This window comes from Telopea speciosissima, unplaced genomic scaffold, assembly GCF_018873765.1.
Source record: "Telopea speciosissima isolate NSW1024214 ecotype Mountain lineage unplaced genomic scaffold, Tspe_v1 Tspe_v1.0061, whole genome shotgun sequence".
NCBI lineage: Eukaryota > Viridiplantae > Streptophyta > Magnoliopsida > Proteales > Proteaceae > Telopea > Telopea speciosissima.
The window spans coordinates 128,144-149,102 of record NW_025317397.1 but is presented as its reverse complement, the minus strand read 5'-3'; the positions used below and the strand labels follow the sequence as shown (position 1 = coordinate 149,102).

At 39.9% G+C, this 20,959-nt stretch overlaps 1 protein-coding gene across 5 annotated transcripts; it reads left to right on the top strand.

The window, feature by feature from the left end:
* Window positions 1-1,574: 1,574 nt before the first annotated feature.
* On the top strand, window positions 1,575-20,858 carry LOC122647480 (dual specificity protein phosphatase 1-like). Of its 5 annotated transcripts, none has more exons than XM_043840867.1 (4): window positions 1,575-1,791; window positions 6,071-6,144; window positions 18,739-18,743; window positions 20,741-20,858. In XM_043840867.1, exons 1-4 carry the CDS (start codon window positions 1,580-1,582, stop codon window positions 20,780-20,782), a joined length of 333 nt encoding a protein of 110 aa, XP_043696802.1. In that variant the 5' UTR covers window positions 1,575-1,579; the 3' UTR covers window positions 20,783-20,858. The 5 variants fall into 5 exon arrangements, with proteins under 5 accessions (XP_043696802.1, XP_043696798.1, XP_043696799.1 ...); XM_043840863.1 differs by having other exon boundaries at window positions 5,999-6,144; XM_043840864.1 differs by lacking the exon at window positions 18,739-18,743 and adding an exon at window positions 16,685-16,689 and having other exon boundaries at window positions 5,999-6,144.
* The last annotated feature ends 101 nt before the right edge of the window (window positions 20,859-20,959 follow it).

The following is a 20,959-nucleotide window of genomic DNA, read 5'->3' as shown; positions in this document are numbered from 1 at the left end:
AGGAATGAAATAAAAACTAACAACTAACAGTAGAACTAGGATTAACAACTAGGACTAAATCAGACTTAAACTGGGAGTCACAGTAGGAGGGAGGAATCTCGTGAATGGAACATTCCTCTTCATCCCCTGAACCTGATATACTTTAACAATCTTGATGCTAGGGTGACACATTTCTTTGGGAAGATGGTCGAACCGCAACTCCATGAGTGGGGAGGAGAGAGTGAATCCATAATTGGAGGAAACTATCTCCGACGAGGCATGTCTGATAATGTGTGTGGCGACATCAAGTATGTACGACCTCCTTGTTTTACTGTGATCGTATTACGTGCACCATTGTAGAGATTACATGCCTTTCGTTACCAAGGTTGCCCTAGAAGAATGTCATAGTGCGCCAACGGGGTGACTAAGCAAGGCACATGGTACTGTAATGGCCCAAACTGCAAGTGTACTCGAGCTACTGCATTGGCCTCTTCTCGAGCTGTAGGTCCAAAACCTCGCACGTGAATCTTCTTGAAGAGCTTTTCTGTGGAAGGTTGTGTGATCGAACAAATTCATCAGAGATAAAATTTTCTTCTGCCACGGTGAGCGACTGTATGAACATCTGCAGAATCAACACCGTGCAGAAAAATACCCTTCTTTCTGAAGAGGGGAGCTTTATTAACTAGTTTATTTGAAAATCATGTAAGACTAGCAGAGTGAGCTTCAACTTCGTCATCGTCAGGACCATCATCCTCTAAAAGATAAGGTATAAATCATCAGTATCATCATCGTCATTCTTCTTTGCCAATTGTGTCTTAGCTACATTCATGGGACGAGATTTATTGGGACACTTGTTGCCAAAGTGACCCTTCTTGCCACAATTACGATACACGATACTCTTCTATCAATCATTGCCTCTAATAACCTTTGGCTTCTTTTCTTCCACCTTGCGGGACTCAGGCTTCTTCTCATCAATCCGTGGTGGAGGTCTGTAAGCTGAAGGAGTTTTGAGCATATTCTTCAAATAACTCTACTTCTCTCTTCAGCTGTCTTTAGCATAATCAGCTGCCACATCTCGGTTGAGTTGTGAACAGCATACTCAAACTGTGGGCCTAAAATTTTATTACCAACTAAAAACAACAAAACAACTGCCCTTAAGTTTGTACCATCTAGTACCCAAAAGTACCCCTCACTAACTAAGACTAACAATAAAACAATAGAAACAGAGACTACACTTAACATAATCCATTTCTAAGATTCTGCTTATTAATGGTATAACATAGTAACATACAAATGAATGGCAGGACTTGTTTTTTTGGTTCATATTTCAATTTGACTTACGCAGTCTCTTGAAACTATTAATTATCTTCCTAAAATTTACTTTCCAATTTAGAATATTACTTTCTACAATGTCATTATTTTTTCCTCATAACAATATCATGTTTATCTGCTTTTGTCTTCCATCACTAATTAAAAAAAATAATTGCCTTTATCACTACTGTATATGGTTTTCTTTTGTCATAATTGACTAAATATTTTACTAGGCTGGTCCAACATTCTGTTTTGTAGCATTTTTCTCTTACAGATATTTTTTTGTGGCATGTGCTTCAATGCTTTCACATGTTTTACGGTAAGATATGCATCTGGTATTGGAGAGTTTAAGAATCTTACAGTATTTCTTGTAATTCTAGTGACTGACAGAGAAGATACAGATATTGCTCAGTATTTTGATGAATGCTTCGATTTCATTGATGAAGCAAAAAGGCTTGGTGGTGGTGTGTTGGTTCACTGTTTTGTTGGGAGATCCAGAAGGTGATTCTCTTCTTCTACTACTTCTTCTCTCTCTCCCTCCTTGTTCTAGAGTTTCTTGTCTTATTATTAGTGACCAAGAGTAGGTTGCCAATTTTAGGCATGGGTACAGCTGAGCAAGTTTTTGATGGATCGTAGTCTTGTCTTAATTAAAATTTCCTTTTGGTAAAACTTGATACTAAAAGAGTAGTCAGTTGTTAAGTCATAACTAAAAGTAAAAGAAATCGTGGACCATCAGAAGGAGATGAGGAAGAATATAAATTAAATGCTTTGTATTGATAATCATCTATGCGAGAGACTCATAATTTGTAAAAAGTGTTTTGTTTAACAAATTAAGTAAATGGGGGAGAGCAAACATTTATTCTCTTTTGAAGTTTCAGTACTTATGTGAAAACTATTATCATTTAACATATGAGAGACAAATTCCAATATAAGGCAACCTGAATGCATTAGGCTTGCATTCTATTATGTGTCATATTTTGATGTTTGAACTTTGAAACTTGGGTGTTGCTTGACATTTAAGGCTCCAGCTAAGGGCCTTTTTCTTGAGCGGAAAGCCTTAAAGCATGTTCTAAAAAGTGGGTTAAACCATGTGAGACTGATAAACTAAAAGTTTCCTTAATTGCAATAGCACAGTGTTATACTTCATTGATGGTATAAATTATTACTTGTTAGTGTAGAAAATGGGTTAAACCATGTGAGACTGATAAACTAAAAGTTTCCTTAATTGCAATAGCATAGTGTTATACTTCATTGATGGTATAAATTATTACTTGTTAGTGAAGAAAACCTAGGACCTATAACCAGTAACCTTAGAGAGAAGAAAAGAGAGAATAATGTGTTATATTCATGGATAGGTAAGCCCCAGGGGAAATTACAAAGAGACTAAACTAGGCGATGTGGGACTAAAACCCACATAGCCGACATAAACTTAATGATATAAGAATAATAAAACTGCCCCAAAAAGACCAGAATACCCCCACGGTATTCTAGATTACATATTCCAACACTCCCCCTCAAGCTGGATTATACAAATAAGTAAAGAAAGAAGATCCAGCTTGAACTAAGAACTCCTAATAATGCTAACACTCCCCCTCAAGTTGGCGCATACAAGGTACTAATGCCCATCTTGAACAAAATGGGAAAAAACTAAGTTGCAGCAGAATCCAGCTTGACATATGAATGTAGCTCCCAAATAAACCTTCAAGAACTTGAAAAAATAGATCTTGAAAACTTAGACAGATATGATCAGGAAACTGGGATTGGAATGTCTTCCAAAAAAGGCAGCTTTCAACGATCTTCAATAGCTATCCAGTGATGAATATCAGATTGTCATAGTGACATAGAATCTTAAAGTGAAATGACTAGAACAGTAAGCACCGAAAACAAACTGAATTAGGCGGCGGAAAAAAAACTGTATCAACCCAACTGAAAGTCCTCAAATAGGCAACAACCAAATATCTTCAATACTCTTCAATACTTCAATCTCCCCCTTACGGCAAACTCAACCCAATAACGAAGGATACCCAATGGCAATGGTGGAGAAAACTGATCTTCTATGTTTTGCACCAATGTTCCTGCAAGTGCTGCGTTCTGCAATGTCTGCAGGTGTACTGTACATAATCCCCCCCTCACGTGTAGTATACTTGGACATAACAGAGATGATGTAAGAGATAGGGCAAAAACGTAATATTCCAGAATTTTCCAAGAGGTGCTATGGGTAATTAAAAAGGAAGGAATGGCAAAATTGTAATTTACCAGAAGTTTCCAAAGGTGTTATGGGTAAATACCAAAGGTATGGGATATGAAGGGAATTAGAATTATTGAAATGGAATGGAGTTGGAAAAAGGATGGCATGGCTGTAATTTGGTGGAAATCCACTTTTAAATACAATCCAAGCCAAAGGGCAAACTGGTAATAAACCAGAATTTTCAAGGGTCAATTGGGTAGTCAAATAGGGGAATGTATGAAAAAGTAATGGCAGTTCCGTAAATAACCAGAATTTTGCAAGGGGGCCTTGGTAAATAAGAAAGTAATGGGTCATGTAGGGAATTAGATATATAGATGGGGGACATACTTGGAAGGAGCAAACTCTTAATGGCAAGATGTAAATAATCATGAGAAGGATGGGTAATAATTAAAGGGTAGGGTATTAATTACCTAATAAGTTAAAACTTGAAAGGAAAAAGAAAAGGAAACGTGATATGGGTAATAAAATAAAGAAAAAAAGAATGGTAAAAAGGAAGGCTGATTTGAAAAGTAGCGAGGAGGACTTGTGAGTCATGCAACCTTGGAATTCAAGAGAATATTAATTGAATTAGACATAAAGGCAGGGGCATTTATGGAAACCAGGAAATAAAATAAAGCAGAAAATCATGAGCATACCTCAATACCATCATCTTCAACCACGATTCTTAGTAGTAAGGAGTTGAGAATGGTAGAGGGTAAAAAGATGACTCCATCAGTTCCTTCCTTGAAACACAACCAGAGGGTGCAAACAGTGGCAGTTGAGAAAGGAATTTTTGAGGCACAAACCAAATAAAGGCAGTGGCAAAGTGCAAGGATGAAGCGGAGAATACAGCATTCGACACCATGAAATTCAGGGGAAAAGCCAGGCAGCGGTAACTAAAATAGCAGTCAAGATGGTTCCATGTACGAAAACAGCAATAAAATCAGCAATATGGTGGAACTGCATATCTTCGTCTTCAATCAAATAGTTGCAGCAAAGATCAAATAAAGCCAGTAGAGGAGTAAATCCCAGAAATCAAATAGTTGCAGTAGGGGTGTCTCAGCAGTAGAAAAAGTCCAGAATTTAATTCCACAAACAAACCTTCGACAGCAATCGAAGTAAACAACAGCAGCGACAATCATTGAATCGATCCAAATAAAATTTCCCACAGCAATAATCAACCCTGGAAACAAGAAATCGAAGAACACCTTCTTCTCTGTGCACTTGCTTCTCAGGAGGAGAGGACCTAGTCGAACCGAGAAACCTTCGTCTTCGAACCAACGGTACGGTAAAGTAGGGAAGAGTTGGGGAAGCAGGAAAAACGAGAGTTCCAACAGATCAATTCAACAAATCATCTGTTCTTCAAAAACCCAGATCGGAAACCTGAAAGACAAAATCGAGTTTGGAAATCCCTGCAAGATGGAGAAGAAAAAAACCTGCACAGAATCTGGCGGTAGCAGCTTGATCACAGGGACTCCACTCAACCATATTCTGCAATCAACTCCTTTAGAGTCAATTCCAGCAGCAAAATAATGGCATAATAGCACCTGATAATCATAGCAGCGGCAATAACATGTCGATAGTAGTAGCAGGAGATGCAGAACAAGAATGATAGCCTGTGGTGCTGAAACAACCAAAAGAAGAAACCAAAACGAAACAGTAACGAAACCCTAGTTCTCCTTCTTTTATGAACTAGGGTTTCTCCATAAATCGAAGAACCTTGAAACGACTCTCAAACTAGCAATCTTGGAGAGAATCAGTCACTAGTTGTTAGATATCACCATATAAATCACCAAATCTACTATGTGTCTATACTTTATGGAAAGACTTGGTTGAACAGCATGGAACTAATGAACCATAAGTAGTTGGATAGGGGTGATAGGACTTTGTCTGTCTAAATTATTAGATATCTCCATATAAATCACCAAATCTACTATGTGTCTATGCTTTATGGAAATACATGGTGGAACAGAAAGGAACTAATGAACCATAAGTAGTTGGATAGGGGCAATAGGACTTTGATGAGTTGGAATTAGTTCTCCTTGTCAATTGAACTTGAAAGATAATGCTCTGTTTCATTAATCTCCTCCCCCACCCCCCCCCCAAACCAAAAAAAAAAAAAAAGACAGTTTGCTTATTATACTTTGCAGTAAATTTGATTATGCTGAATTTTCATGATTTGATGAAGCAAGCATTACTTGGTTCTACTTTGACTCTGATTCTCTGAAGGCATCTACCATACTGTCACACACACACCCAAAAAAAAAAAGACTATTGGTTCTTTGTTTGAGCATGGTTGTCTGAAACTCAACATAAAGTCAGTTGTATGCATACCATAAATTTGGAAAACATCAATAACAAATAATAATTACGTGTATATCTTGGACATTCACATTTACTTTGATAGTTCATCTTAGTTTGTCATTCAGCTTCACATTTAGTTGGGATAAGGCTTGGTTCAATTGAATTGTTCTCTTACAGTGTCACAGTTGTTGTTGCTTATTTGATGAAAAAGTATCATATGAGCCTATCTCAAGCTCTGGAACTTGTTAGGAGTAAACGACCACAAGCAGCTCCAAATTCTGGTTTTATGTTGCAACTACAGAACTTTGAGAAATCCCTTAAAGGTATTTTATGCTTGATAGTATAATAAACAGCTCCATATAGTTTTGTTTCTTAATCTTAAATATCTCCATGCATAATTTGATCTTCTATTAATGACTTTATCCACCTTGTACACTTTTGCACTCCATATGGGGCCTTCTTATTAAGATAAGGTATAGGGGAAACAAATGTATAATCTGGTAAAGAGCACAAGAAATTTCTTGTTTGAACCACATACAAGAATAGCGAATTGTGAAAATTACAAGATATTGTTATTATTTGATAATAATTCACAAAATCAGTAGGTTATCTTAAATTATCCTGGATTACAATCACTGTGATAGATTAGTTGATGAGGACATCACTCAAGGATTTATTCAGCCGCATGTAACTTCATTATGGATAAATGACCAGCCTTATGTGTAGTTCTTTTTATTATTTTGTTTTATTTTTTATTCGGGGCCAAAATTGTTGTGTACTAATGTTGTAAGGAAGTTATTGTTGGAAAAGTAGTTATTAGGTTCTTTTTTTCTTTTTGGGGTTTAGAAAGACTGTATTTGGAGATGGAAGCAAGCAAGCAAGCGAGGAAGGAATGGAAGCATGAGTGATTCTATGCAATTCAAGATGGTGTGAAGCCAAGATGGTGTGAAGCCAAGATGGAGTGACTCCAAGATGGTGTGAAGCCAAGATGATCTTCTTCTTGTTCTATCCACTCCTCTCTTTCAAACTCTATACCTACAGCAAACTATCCCTATTTAATTATCATATTTCTCCCAACCTCATTTTCATTTCTTAAGTCCCTTCCATTATTTCTTTCAACTACAGCAGCCTGTAAACCCCAATAAATCATACTTGTTTGGCTGGAATAGGACTGATTGTGAGAAAGATGTGGTTTCCCAAATTTGTCCTACATCATTAGTATGAATCATGGATCAAACAGAGACCAATTAGGTACAGTTAAATTTGATTTTCATCTTTATTTTAACATGTTGAGGAAACAGAAATTAATTCAAGTACTTCACCTAGTGCATTCATTCCGAAGTTGACTTGTAAAAATTTTGTGTAGACTAGACAAAGCATCTTGCAATCTGATGTTCTTTGGGAGAATATGACCAAAACACTGGAATCTGGTTGGCAACAGAATGTTCTGGAGGTTGGCTCATTATAGAAGTCTGAATAGAGGCTAGTCTTGAGAAGAAGTTGTATAATAAATTGGGCCAAGTGAGCCCAAAACTAGATTATGTTGGCGAAAAAAAAAATGGCCCAATCGGTCTGGCTAAACATAGAGCCAAGAGGTTTCAGGCTTGAGCCTGGCGTGGCCTTAGTTTATGTTGCCCCTGCCAGTTGGGCTATATACCATAGTTTTCACGTCATCACGGCAATCCAAGTTGGTGGAGGGGTGTCTAATCGATATATCGACATGTTGCCCACCATGGCAACGCACCATGGCGTCATGCCGACCATGTTTTATTTTTTATTTTCTCTATTTTTAATGTCATTTAGTATGCTATAATATATATCCTATAACATAAAAAATCAACATGAAAGTGTACTACTAATCTACTATGGTTTAATTCATGAAAATGCAAAATCCATTAGTATATATGAATTAGCAACTATCAACTTAAAGAAAAGTCCCAGAAATTGCAAGTGGTAGTCACCAGAAGTAGCAACTAACAACTTAAAGAAAAGTCCCAGAAATTGCAGGTGGTGGTAGAGAGGAAATCAGCTGTGTTTGCAAAGCTCCAACTCACAGCAAGAGAGGTATTACGGCTTAATATTCTGGGGTTCAGGTCGCCCAGTGCATGTGACTTAAGAAGGAATGAGCGAGCTTAGTTCACAAGTCACAACCGTGGGGAACTGTTGTGAACCAGAGCTGGGGATGGATAAAGGGAGAAACCAGAGAAGAAGAAGAATGAAAGAAGAGAGGCAATTGTAGTGAAGCCTGCAACTCTGCAAGGCAAGAAGAAGAAAAAAGAAAAAAAAAAAAAAACCCCCCTCTGTCAAGTGTCGACTCTCTCCCTCTCTGTCTATCTCTGCGTGTGTGTGTGTCAACTGTGAGAGACTGAGAGTGGCCTTGCCTCCTTGGCCTGTGTTACGTATAAAAATAAATAAATAAACGAGAAGAGGAGTCGCCGGAAGTGAAGAAGATGACTCTCTCTCTTTGTGTCACACCCCGGTCCGGTTTATAAGGGCCAAGTGTGACTGGATGTATCTCACATCCAACCAACCCACCAAGATCGCAAGTGTTGTACTCTATTCGCAAGTCTTATTCACAAATAACATAATTAAATGCAGCGGAAGCAATTTAATATAAGAATAAGACAATAATAAAGAAGATCTAAACTGAACAGTGATATGTATATTTATTCAAAAGAAACTTTGAGTTACAAGGTAAGTTCTCAAAAGTAACCCAAAAACCCACAAGACTTATATACAGTACTCTTTACAAAAGTATTATAACAAAAAGGGGTAGAGATGGCCTGATCAATCAGGAAGATCAGGAGAAGGCGCAGCGGTCACATGAGCACGAAGCTTCATGCTCCACTAGTAGAGGAGTATCAACTCCATGAGAAGTAGGAAGATCCTCAGCAGAAGGAATCCCCACAGAAACACCAGCAACACCGAGAGTAGTCTCATCTGAAAAATAAAGTGATCACAAGGGGTGAGCTCCACCGAGCCCAGTAAGGAAATGCATGCATACACAGCACAATAATCCACGATGAATGTCCTAATTTGGCATGCACCTAACATGGAAACTAAGTCATATGGGGTATAAGTACTACTGTAGTAGATGCTAACCTCGGTCCCAGAAACACATAACCAGACGTCGGTCACCCGAGCGAAACCATTCTACTACGGTGAGGACCCGCCAGTTGGGGCATCATACATCTGACCCTAGCAGATCCCCAATGACCAACCCTACTATTTGTTCCCACAGCGGAGTACACACGCTAACATGGGACAGTGAATGGTATCCCGGCATACCCTTCGGCTATACCACGGGTTGTCCAATACCTCTTCCCCTGTTGGTAAGGGACGTAGTACTGGGTAATGAATTATACAACCTAGCCCAGTGCAATCTAATCATGATGGCACATATAAGATCAGTTGAATTATAAGATAACAGTACTTCACTATCATCAATTTAACAATAACAATAAGTATCGATGCAGTGCAGAATGCCAATGTAGCCTAAATCACATGCAATCTAGTGCAATAAATACAAGCTAATAAACTATATGCATTGAGTAGTATTGATGATGCATGGCATGGCAATCAGAACAACAGCAAATTAATGTCACAAATACACCGAAATTAAAATCAAATTCCCTTACCTATAGTGTTTGGGCTAGCCTAGGTGACAAACTCCGGCAAATCAGACAAGAACAGTAGAAACACAGCAAGAATAGGCCTAGAACAGTAGGAAACAACAAGAATTAGGGTCTGGACTGGGTTCAGATCAACACCTAACTATTAAGGGGTATTTTGGGCATAAAAAGGGTGAATAGGATTTAGACCCAGGCTAAACCGGTCGACCGGTTCAGGGCCTGGTTCTACATCCGATTCAAAACTCAGAATTGGGGTTTTTGCTCATTAAGCATGGATGTTCACATGCATGGGCTTAATTTCACAAATTGACCCTAATCTAAGGTGGGTCAGTCCAATTTGATAATTAATTCCAAAATTGAACACCAATTTGGGGGTTTTAACAAATTAACCCAAATTGATGATCAAGGGTTTGTTAATTGAGTAAATCAGCAGAGAATTGGGTTTCTAAACTGAAATTCTCAGGTCATAGATACATCTGAACCATTCTTTGGTTCAAAACAAGGTTTAAATACTGAAATTAATTTAATAAACCTAAGATTTCTAAGCTTTAATGGCTGATTAGGGTTTAGGAGTCAAAATTACATTCCAATTTGGGGACTGGTCAAATTAATACCTAGCCATTGAAGCTATTGGGGCTGATTTAGGTTTAGAACCAAATAAAGGAAAGAAGAGAGGGAGAAGACATGTCTAACAGCATGGGGATAAAAGGGAACCAACCTGATTTCGGTTGTAGAGAGCCAATAACAGCCCCAATTCCAGCTCTAATGGAAACCCAAGCTCCAATGTCCAATCCTAGCCTTAGGTTTCTTCTTCTCCTTCCTTCTTTCGTTTCTTCCCAAGCTGGATCGATTTTCCTCTCTTGGTTTTGGTAGAAATGGATGAATAGTATATTAAGTCCTTTATATATGTAGTGGATTGACTAAGGACTGTTTGGTTTAAATAAAGCCAAAATCAGTTTCCTAAAATTAATTCCTAAAACTAATTTTAATTAAAAATTTGTACTTGTTATCTTATTCTAACCACAGAATGATGTCATATGACATCAGGGGTAATCCGAATAAGGGTAAATGTTAGGAATAGGATTCCCCACTGGGGATGTGGGTCCCACAGAGGTAAATTGATCAAAATACCCCAATAACTCTAATTGGTCGTACAAAACACTATAAAATACATTTAAATTATACTTACAATGAGTTTAATTTAGGGAGAGGTTGTGCATAGCCTCCAGGCAGCAGATCCGACTCAGGTAGCTCCGGTGCAGGGTTCCACAGGGGTCCTCAGACTCCAAAAGGGCAAGTTGGGAAGAATCCCTGGAATCCTCCATAGGAGTGTCGAGGAATTGATCCGTGTCCTCGACCGATACAGCCCATAGCATCGATGCCACCATAGACTCAGAGCTGGAACCTGAAATCACACAAGTTCCAAAAAGTTTAAATTTATTACGGATTTCACACTTTATCTCTCGCTGGAGGACTGGGAGGAGAAGAATAAGAACAACTGAAGAAAAAGAAGAAGAAATACCAAATAAAAAAATAATAATACTTACTTACCTGCTGGGAGAACTCGCCGGAGCTAGGAGAACTTGCCGGAGCCGACGAAGGAGGCGGATAGTCGCTGGACTACTGGAGGGGTTCGAAATCTCGCGTCTCTTTCTCTAACGACTCTCTCCTTCTCCGTTGAGTGAGGGTCTTTTCGATTTCTAATAGAGTATAAGCATTAGTCAATTGTTTTTTTTGTTAATGTGTATTGTAGGTGTAACTTTTCAAGTCACACCTCCAATACACATTAAGATAAAAACATTATCTTTTAAAAGGATAAAAAAAATGATTAAAAACTGAATTTTTTACACTTGAACAAGAATATCAGCCGATATGGCCATATATCGTGGTATGGTGTCCATGTCGGCGCATGGTGACGCTATGGAGGCCATATCGGTCGATATTCTTATATATACCATGTTGACCAATGATATGTCTACTATTCCAGCGATATGACGCCATAGCGGCACCATGACAACTATGCCATATACCAATATACCATTTCATCAAGGAAGTGAGAACCTTGTTTTATGTCCAAAATTAGTCCACATTTTGGTGACTTCACTTTGTACTTCTAATTTTTATCTCCATATTCACTTTGTCACATGTGGCTAAAGAAGACCCTCTTCCCTGCTCCCCAACATAAAATAAAAACCTTTAAACTTTAACAACCGATGTTGAAACAAGAAATAAGGATCTTTCTAAAATGGCTAATAGAAAAATTTTTGGCAAGGGATTTGGAAATACCTCCAGAATTTGTAGGAGAAATGGTTAAAGAGGTTGTAGTTGGGAAATAAGAGCAGAGAAAAGAGGGTGACTTTCATTTTTGTTATTCCTTTTCCTGACAACCATTTTCTTTCCTTGTTTAAAATGTCCCTGGACATTCTGGAAGAGAGGAAGTTCTTTTGGGTTATTTTGGCACGAGCTGTGAATTGTGGACTGTTGTAATATGGGTATAAGGGTAAATCTGTCCATAAGGGCATTATTGTACTTGTTGTATGTCACTTATTATAAATAAAGAAGGGTTGTCTCATTGGCAGTCTAATCACTCCTCTCAATCAAACATGGTATCAGAGCTGAGATCCACCTTGGGATCCCAACCCTAGCTACTGTCAACTCTCTCTCTCTCTCGGTTTCAACCTTCTGCCTCTCTCCTTCTCTTCTCCGACTTCTCTCTCTCTCTCTCTCGGTTTCAACCTTTTGCCTCTCTCTTTCTCTTCTCCGACTTCTCTCTCTCTCTCTCTCTCTCTCGCTTTCACAGCTGCTCTCAGTGGGTCTCTCCTAGGCCACCGAGGACCATTTCCTTTCCATTTGGGTTCTCAGATCTATCTTACACAATAATCTGGGAGACCCTCTATCTCAGTCGGCTTCATCCGAGTTTTGACGTTGGATCGATTGTTTGTCAGGGTTTTGGAATCTGGTTCAACTTTTTTAGTGTTTTGAACCCTCTATTGACTTTTTTGTCAGTTTTTTTTTTTTTTTTTTTGCGATGATCATCGTTCCCTTCAAGGTTTCATCTCTCCTTCGTCTGTTCTAAGCTCTTTGCATCAATCAGAGTGGTAACCATTTCAGTCGGCTCTACTGCATCAACTGGAATTGAAGGATCGAGTCGTGGCACGCATAACGATTTCCCTTCATTCCTTGTTAGCTCTATTCGATTGAATGAGAGCAATTATCTGATGTGGTCTCGCTGGTGTTACCCTCCATTGATTCACGTGGCTATGCAGGTTATTTGATGGATGAAACTGCAAAGCCTACTACTACTGATGCTTCAAAGAGGAAGTGGAGTTCTGATAACTCCTTGGTTATGGCTTTTCTTATGCTGGGGTTTTTCTCAAATCTGAAGTTTTAATAAATCTTAATATGGTAAAACATTGCTAAAAACCAAAAGTGCGGTAAAATATTCATTTGTTTTGATATCTAAAAAATGAATATTTTACCGCACTTTTGGTTAAACAAATGAATATTTTACCACACTTTTGGTTTTTGGAATGTTTTACCATATTAAGATTTATGAAATTTTTAGATTTGAGAAAAACGCCAACATTAGAAAGTTGAAAATTGCACCTACTGTCGAAAATCCAGTTTTTGTGCTTGAACTGGGGGTTGACTTTTTATCCTTTTGGAATTTAATTTTTTAACTATTTTTATTGGATTCAAATAGGGGGTATTTGCTTATTTATGAATATATTAATTAAATGAATATTTCGCATAAATAAGTATCTGTGTCCTAGTTTCCAGCCAATGTTCAAGAGCAATATACACTAACAAACTTGGGTAAAAAACCACAAGTACCATTTTGAGTTTTTTTTTTTGGGTGAAAAATAGTTCATGCATTGTGTTTAGAATGTTAAAAATAGGCTTATTACAAAAAATCAGATAAAGAAAAGCATTTCTAGACCTCGAAACCACCAACTCGAGTTTGGGAAAAAATCATAGGTTCGACCATATCTCGGTTTTTGACTAGTCGAAATCCGAGTTTTAGAACCTTAATTTGGAGTTTAAAAGAAACTCATTTGAAAGGTGATGTCTTCTTCAAATTAGTAGAGGGATCATGGAAAGAGATCTCGGTCGAAACCAACTGAAACCACCGAGATATCTCGGTTTCGCAAGAAACCCAGACGAGTTAAGGTGGGAGTTTAAAAAGTACAGGGTTTCGGTTGGTTTCGACCAGTTTCAACATGTGTCGACCATATTTCGCTAGTTTCGACTTGAAGACCTATATAAGTGTCACTTATCCCCATCAAAACTTGAGGAAACCTGGCTAGAAACCAGGACAAACGCTTATTTATACCAGAAACCAGGCTAGATACTTATTTATGCCTAATATCATTTAAGTAAATGAAATATATTGATATTTTTCATTTACTTAACATATTATTCATAAATAACCAAATATCCCCCTATTTGAATCTAATAAAAATATTTAAAAAATCAAATTCCAAAAGGATAAAAAGTCAACCCCCCAGTTTAAGAACAAAACTGGATTTTCATCGGTAGGTGAAATTTTCAACTTTCTAATGCTGGGGTTTTCTCAAATCTAAAAATTTTATAAATTTTAATATGGTAAAACATTACTAAAAACCTAAAGTGCGGTAAAATATTCATTTGTTTTGATGTCTAAAAAAATATTTTCATTGAGATTGATTTTGACAACATTCACGCATACCAAATCAGGTTTATAAATTTATAGATTTGAGAAAAACCCCAGCATTAGAAAGTTGAAAATTGCACCTACTGCCAAAAATCCAGTTTTTGTTCTTGAACTGGGGGGGGGGGGGGTTGACTTTTTATCCTTTTAGAATTTGATTTTAACTATTTTTATTGGATTCAAATAGGGGGTATTTGCTTATTTATGAATAATATCTTAAGTAGAACCATTTACTTAAATGATATTTTGCATAAATAAGTGTTTGTCCTTGTTTCCAGCCAATGTCCAAGAACAATATACACTACCAAACTTGGGTAAAAAACCACAAGTACCATTTTGATAATTTTTTTTTCTTTTTGTGAAAATAGTTCATGCATTGTATTTAGAATGTCAAAAATAGTTTCATTACAAAAAATCAGATAAAAAAAAACCATTTATGGGCCTTGAAACCACCAACTTGAGTTTTTTTTTTTTTTTTTTTGGGATGAATAAAAAATATATTACGAAGAAAGAGGGAGGAATGCACAGGCCCTAGGGCAAACAAACCAAAGCCAAGAGCTAACTAGGCTACAAAATGGAGAGAGGAAAACCCCAAGATACAACAATGAGCCTGTTCCTTGGGGAATCCATTACATTTGAGAGAGGAAGAGAAGGAAAGATCAAAGTAGATGGCATTCCAAATCTTGTCGAAAGAGCGAGAGTTGGAGGTCCACCTTCTAAGGTTGCACTCCATCCAAATATGAGAGATGGTGGCACAAAAGGCAAGCTTGCCCACAGAATCGCAGGCCGAATGCCCCTCCAAATGTCATATCTATCCAAACCCATTCCCGATGAAGCGGGAGGGGGCTTCTTCTACCTGGCCAGCAAGAACACAGGACTCTATTCCAAATGGAGGAAGTAACTTGGCACGAGAAGAACAAGTGATCAGTGTCTTCTTGCCCATTCTAGCACGGGCAGCAGCGGGGAGAAACCAGAATGTGTCGGTGAATGAGGAAGGCCTGGGTTGGGAGGCAGTTGGCGAGAGCGCGCCAAGAGGTGAAACTGAGATGCGGGATATGCCCTTTGAACCAGACAAATTTGTGCCAAGGACAGTGTGTCCCTCTGAGCCTAACCACATTCCAAGCAGAGTAAGAGCTGAATCTGCCAGAGGGAGAAGGGAGCCAAAGAATGGTGTCCCCTCTGCCACGATGACTAGGAGGGGTGGGGGGAGGGAACTCCAAAGATCTGCAAGGGGAGGGGGGAAATGGGGGGAGACCAGGAGCCACTGGAGATGATGGAGGCGAACAAGGAGGATCTACCCAGCCCAGATGAGTAGATATCACGGGAACTCACAACTGTAGAGAGAACTCTTGAGGGGTGCCATTTGTCCAACCAGAGAGAGGTTGAGAGGCTATCATCAATCCTGCAAGAGATAGCGTCAATGGCTATATGTCTCGTTTGCAAAAGTCTGCGCCAAACCCAGGAAGAATCTGCTGCGGGTCTAACTGTTCAAATGGAGTCCCTACGAAGAGGCCCAACATAAACCTAAGAAGATCATATGCTATCTTTGTTGTTGAGGAGCTTCCAAATGAGCTTGAGAGAACCAACAAGGTTTACATCTTTGATCCTTCTGAGACCAAGGCGCCCTTCAGATTTAGGGAGGCAAAGAGAAGACCAACTCTTGGGATGAAGGAATCTGGCCGAATCCATTCCTTTCCAGAGGAAGGTGCACATGATAAACTCTACTGCTTTGATGACACCCTTGGGGAGGCCAAAAACTCCACTCCAATAAATGTCACAAGATTGAAGAACTGATCTGATGAGCTCCAACCGACCCGCATAGGAGAGAAGTCGGGCTTTCCATAGTTGCAGCCTCTTGCGGAGGAGATCGAAAATGGGGGAGCAATGGTGGGCTGTAAGCCTGGTGGGGATAAGGGGAAGGCTAAGGTATCGGGCAGGTAATGTGCCAATCGTGAAACTGGTAAGAGAGCAGAGGAGGGCTTTGGTGGTGTCTGGGATTCCAGCAGGGAAAGATGTGGGACTTGAGGAGATTTATGCGGAGACCGGTAAGGCTTTGAAAAAGGGCAAGGGGGGACGTGATGGATTCGATGGAGAGAGAGTCAGCCTTGGAGAAGATTATGAGATCATCGGCAAAAGCAAGATGGGTCAAGTTGGTGGGCTTGCATTTGGGGATGAGAGAAATGAGGTGAAGGTCGGCTTTGGTTTGAAGGCTGCGGGAGAGGACCTCAAGGGATAGGCAAAAGAGGAATGGGGGGAGAGGGGGCAGACTTGGCGGATGCCAACGGAAGAGGAGAAAAAACCAGCTTAACTGCCATTCACCAAGACCGAGAAACGGGGAGAAGATATGCAGGAAAGAATCCAATTGACAAAGGTGGGGGGAAAAGACATTTTGAGAAGCATGGGATATGAAGTCCCAACGGATGGAGTCGAAGGCTTTGTGGATGTCGATTTTCAAGAGGGCGGAGGGAGAATGAGATTTGTAGTCGAATCCTCAAACGATTTCCTGACAAAGGATGATGTTGTCAGAAATGCTACAACCAGAGAAGGTGGATTGATTTGCACTAACAAGGGAATCAATGACAAGCTGGCTATGATTAGCAAGGATTTTAGCTATGAACTTGTGCAGAAGGTTAGAAAGGGAGATGGGTCTGAAGTCAGCCATAGAGGAGGCACCAGTTTTCTTGGGGATGAGGCAGAGGAAAGTGTGGTTTATGTTGTGGATCTGTCTAGGGTTGAAGAAGAAGCTTTTGATGGCAAGAATGAGATCAGCACTAATGATGTCCCAGCAGGAGAAGAAGAATCCCATGCTGAATCCATCAGGACCAAGAGCTTTCTTAGATTTATGGGATCGGACAACAGAGAGTATTTCGGAGTCAGAGGGGATGGAATCAAAGGGGAGACTTGGAGGACAAAATCCAGGAACGAAAATCAGATTGTTTGGCCAGGGCATTGAGGCCTCGGACATTCCAAATGGTCCAGGGAATCATGAGGAGGACAGCTCCTGGGATAAAGATGGTATTCTTTGAGAGGGGGAAAGCAGACCAGGGGAGAGGTTGGGTGAAGAGGAACCTCAGGTGGGTGAAGAGAGGAAGTAGAGGGTGGGAGAAGCTGGTCCGAAGAAGGGAGGGGGGTAGGCCGTGGTTAGGGAGGGGTGAAGAGGAACCGAGGGTATGATTGGGATTGGTTCGGTTGGAGAGAGGGAATGGTTGAGCCAGATCAATGGTAAAGGATTAAAAGAAAACGAGGGAGAAGGGGATTGGGTAGGGTTGAGGGTCGGGTTTAAAGAGTTAGAAGAACAAAGAGGTTGGGACGGGATAGGGTTAAAAGAAGAAGGGGTAAAAGAGGTAATGGTTTGAGTTGGCAAGGGTTTTTGATAAAGTTGCTGAATACGTTTTTGGAGGAGGACGGGAGCTGGAAATGGTGCAACAAAGGGGATTGGTAGAGGAGGGTAAGGGGTCAGAGGTATATGAAAGGAAGGTGAGGGTAGTAGGGTTATTCAGAAGGCGACCAGAAGTTTGCACCAAGAAGATATGTGGATCGTCGGAAGGAGCCTGTGAATCAGATTGAGTCACCCAGGGCTCAGGAAGAGCAGGTGAAACATCACTGTCAGCTTTAGGATCGATGCTTAGGACCAGACAACAGAGAGGATTTAGGGGACCGGACAAATCGCCGAAAGTTTGGGGACTCCACCTGTTGCGGTGGTTTCTGTGTCTTCTTTAACCACGGGAGTTATCATTGAGGATCAACACCTCCGGCAGCTCGATGACAGTGGAACCATCTCCGACAGCACAAAAGTCCTTTGCAGCATGAGTAACATCCATTCTTGAACCAATACTAGCATCTACTTCAACAACATCGACAGATGGGTTTAGGAGGGAAATCTTCTCGGAAAATCCAGGGGTTTTTTCTGCAGTAGGGAGACATATCTTTGAGGAATGTCTCGGTTTCTGGCTAGTCGAAACTTGATCGAAACTCGAGTTTTAGAACCTTGAGTGGGATTGAGTAAAAAAATTGGTGCAATATTGGGTCCTGCTCCATTGGTGAATTTTCGACCACTTTAATTTCAACCACATCCACTGAATGTGAAAAATGGGAAAGTGAAAACGATACTATGCCTTGTTCACTGTAATGGACAAAAATTTTGTTACCGTAAAAATGAACCATGACGACACAATTTGGGACGGAGGAAACATTCTTTATTTCTTTCCTATTTGATGTATGATAACTCGTTAAGTGGGACAGATCCCAGGCTTGTGGTATGAATACACATGAATTTTCCACCAGTCTCAGGGTTGTTGCTTTTGTCTTATTTCTTACGTCTCTTCTTATTGCTTATTCTCAACTTGAATACCTAGCAAAAGTTACAATACAGAAAGTGATAGTACAGTAATTGACCTTCATCCAATCAGATCAGTTCTTTAATCCTCCTACATCTACTGGTGTGGCACCTATGGTCATCCTAAGTCTACCAAAGCAATGGAATCCCTCTTCTATACTTTCCTCTAGAAAGGGAAAGAAGCATATAAATTCCTCCACCCAATCAGTTGAAACTTCTTTTGCTTTCCCAAATCTAAAGGAGGTCTTGGCCTTCGTAGAATCCGTGATTCTAATATTACAGGTATATCCTAAAGCTCATATGGAAAATCTCCACCAAGCATGCTTCTATCTGGGTCAATTGGGTTTACTCCTACCACCTCAAAAATAACTCCATTTGGATTGTTCCCCTTCCCACCGACTCCTTTTGGGTCTGGTGTAAAATCCTTCTCCTTCGCCCCCTCGCCCTCGGTGCAACTTCCTCTGTGATTGCCGACGGGTCCTCCATCTCCCTCTGGCTTGATCCCTGGCACCCTTTAGGAGTTCTTTACAACTTTCTTGGGGCTCGGTCAGTCTACTTTTCTGGAATCCCCAAATCTACTCTTTCCTCTATCATCTCCAATGGTTCTTGTTCCCCTCCTCCCTCCACGGTCTCTCCTAGGTCGGGTCCTCTCTCCCCTCTTGTGCAGATAAGGTTATTTGGCTCCCCTCCTCGAATGGCCTTTTTAGCTTCAGATGATCTTGAAACTTTGTCAAAACCCCAGCCCCCAAAGTCCCTTGGCACAAACTAGTTTGGTTCAAAGGCCACATTCGCTGCCATAGTTTCACCATCTGGAGAACCCTCAACCTTCACCCAAGCTTTCCTCGTCCATCGCAACAACCTTGTTCCCCCCTCCTGCATTTTTTGTTGGGATGACATTGAGGATCCTGATCACCTTTTCTTCTCCTACCCTTATACCTCCACTATCTGGAAAAAATGGCCTTGGTTCCCTCTGGCCCCATTGTAGGAGACCCTTACCCTTCGCTTGGGAATGGCTATCGTTGGATATGACTTTTTCTGGTAGATCTATCTGTGATACTATTGGTAAGCTTGTGTTCGGGGCTGCTAGTTCTCACATTTGGATGGAGCAGAATCTCAGAAGATGGACCTCCAACTCCCATTCATTCGACTTTATTTGGAAAGCCATCTTTTTTGATGTCAGGTCTAAACTTCCAGTATCGATAAGAATTCTAGTTCTTACTGTTCATATGTTATGGTATGAATATACCATACCAATTCTTTATGTATGGATGATGAGATTCCATTGATACAAAGCCAATTCTAATAGACTTATTGAACGTTCCCATTGGCGAGCATCCAGCAAGAATTGAACCTACAACTAATGCGCCAGATCAAGGCGAACCAAAGTCTCGTTTTCGCCCCGCAGAGTCAGGTGCGCGCCAGAACTAAGTTGAAAAACTACAGCGCGCGCTTTAGCGCCATATGCTCCCCTCATAGTTCCCTTTTTGATTCCCCAAGGAACAGGCACATTGTTGTATCCTAGGGATTAGATGTTTCTCTTTTTCAGTCTTCCCCCCACCCCCCTTTTTTCCCCTATATATTCCTCCCTCCTCCCTTCTCTCCCCTTTGGGGTATTGGTAATGAATTTTTTACTCACCAAAAAAAATGAAATGCTTTTCCTGCTAAAATAGGTTGCAAGGGCCATGAACTTGAGTTCGTGGCTTCTCCTATAGTTGAGTGAGAAGTTTCTGTGACAGAAATGGCTCCTATTCATGCAATCTACTTCTGGTAAAAGCTTAAGGTAGCTTTTTCTACTCTCTGACTCTCAGAACCCCTCTCAGAGAATTTCTGTTATAAACCTATAGGGATGTGAACCTAATAACCACAGGACGTTCCACACTGAGGTCTCATTCTGATTCTGAAAATCTTGTTCCTAAGCCTTGATCCCTCTCTTCCTTTTGCAATGACTCCAAATCAATTTTCTGGATTGAATTGATTAACTTTGCAATGATAACTTCCTTGAGCATCCTGTTTGTTCTTCATTGTTAACTTGAGTTATGTTACTGTTGCACAGTTGTGATTCACCTTCACTTGAAAGCAAGTAATGTTAAAACTTGTTGGAATTTGTAATACAATTAATTGCTAATCTTTTGGTTGGAAGTCCTTTTCTACTCTGCAGTAAGCAGCATCAATAGAAGAAGTTATGCATTCTGTATTGGTGGTTCTTGATTCTTTTTCCTTTATTTTCTTATGCCTTAATTTATGATCTTTGCTGTGCAGAGGATGGAGATGCAGCAGCAAATGAAAATGAGCAGGAGGGATGAATGGAATATGGAATTTCCTTGCATTGTACATTCTGAATAGCCAATTTTTTTTCCTCGTTCTTTCAGCAGTGATTGTATCAAAAGAAAAAAAAAATTGTTAGTAAGTGATTCAATCAATATAATATAGATTCTGGTGCATTGACATCCAAACCATGTGTGTAAGAAAATTCAAATGTT

Coding starts and splice junctions, on each gene's coding strand:
- LOC122647480 (XM_043840863.1), top strand. CDS start 1,580: ATGTGCTTCAATGCTTTCACATGTTTTACGGTAAGATATGCATCTGGT. Junction 1,792..5,998: donor TTTGTTGGGAGATCCAGAAG/GTGATTCTCTTC, acceptor GTTCTCTTACAG/TGTCACAGTTGTTGTTGCTT.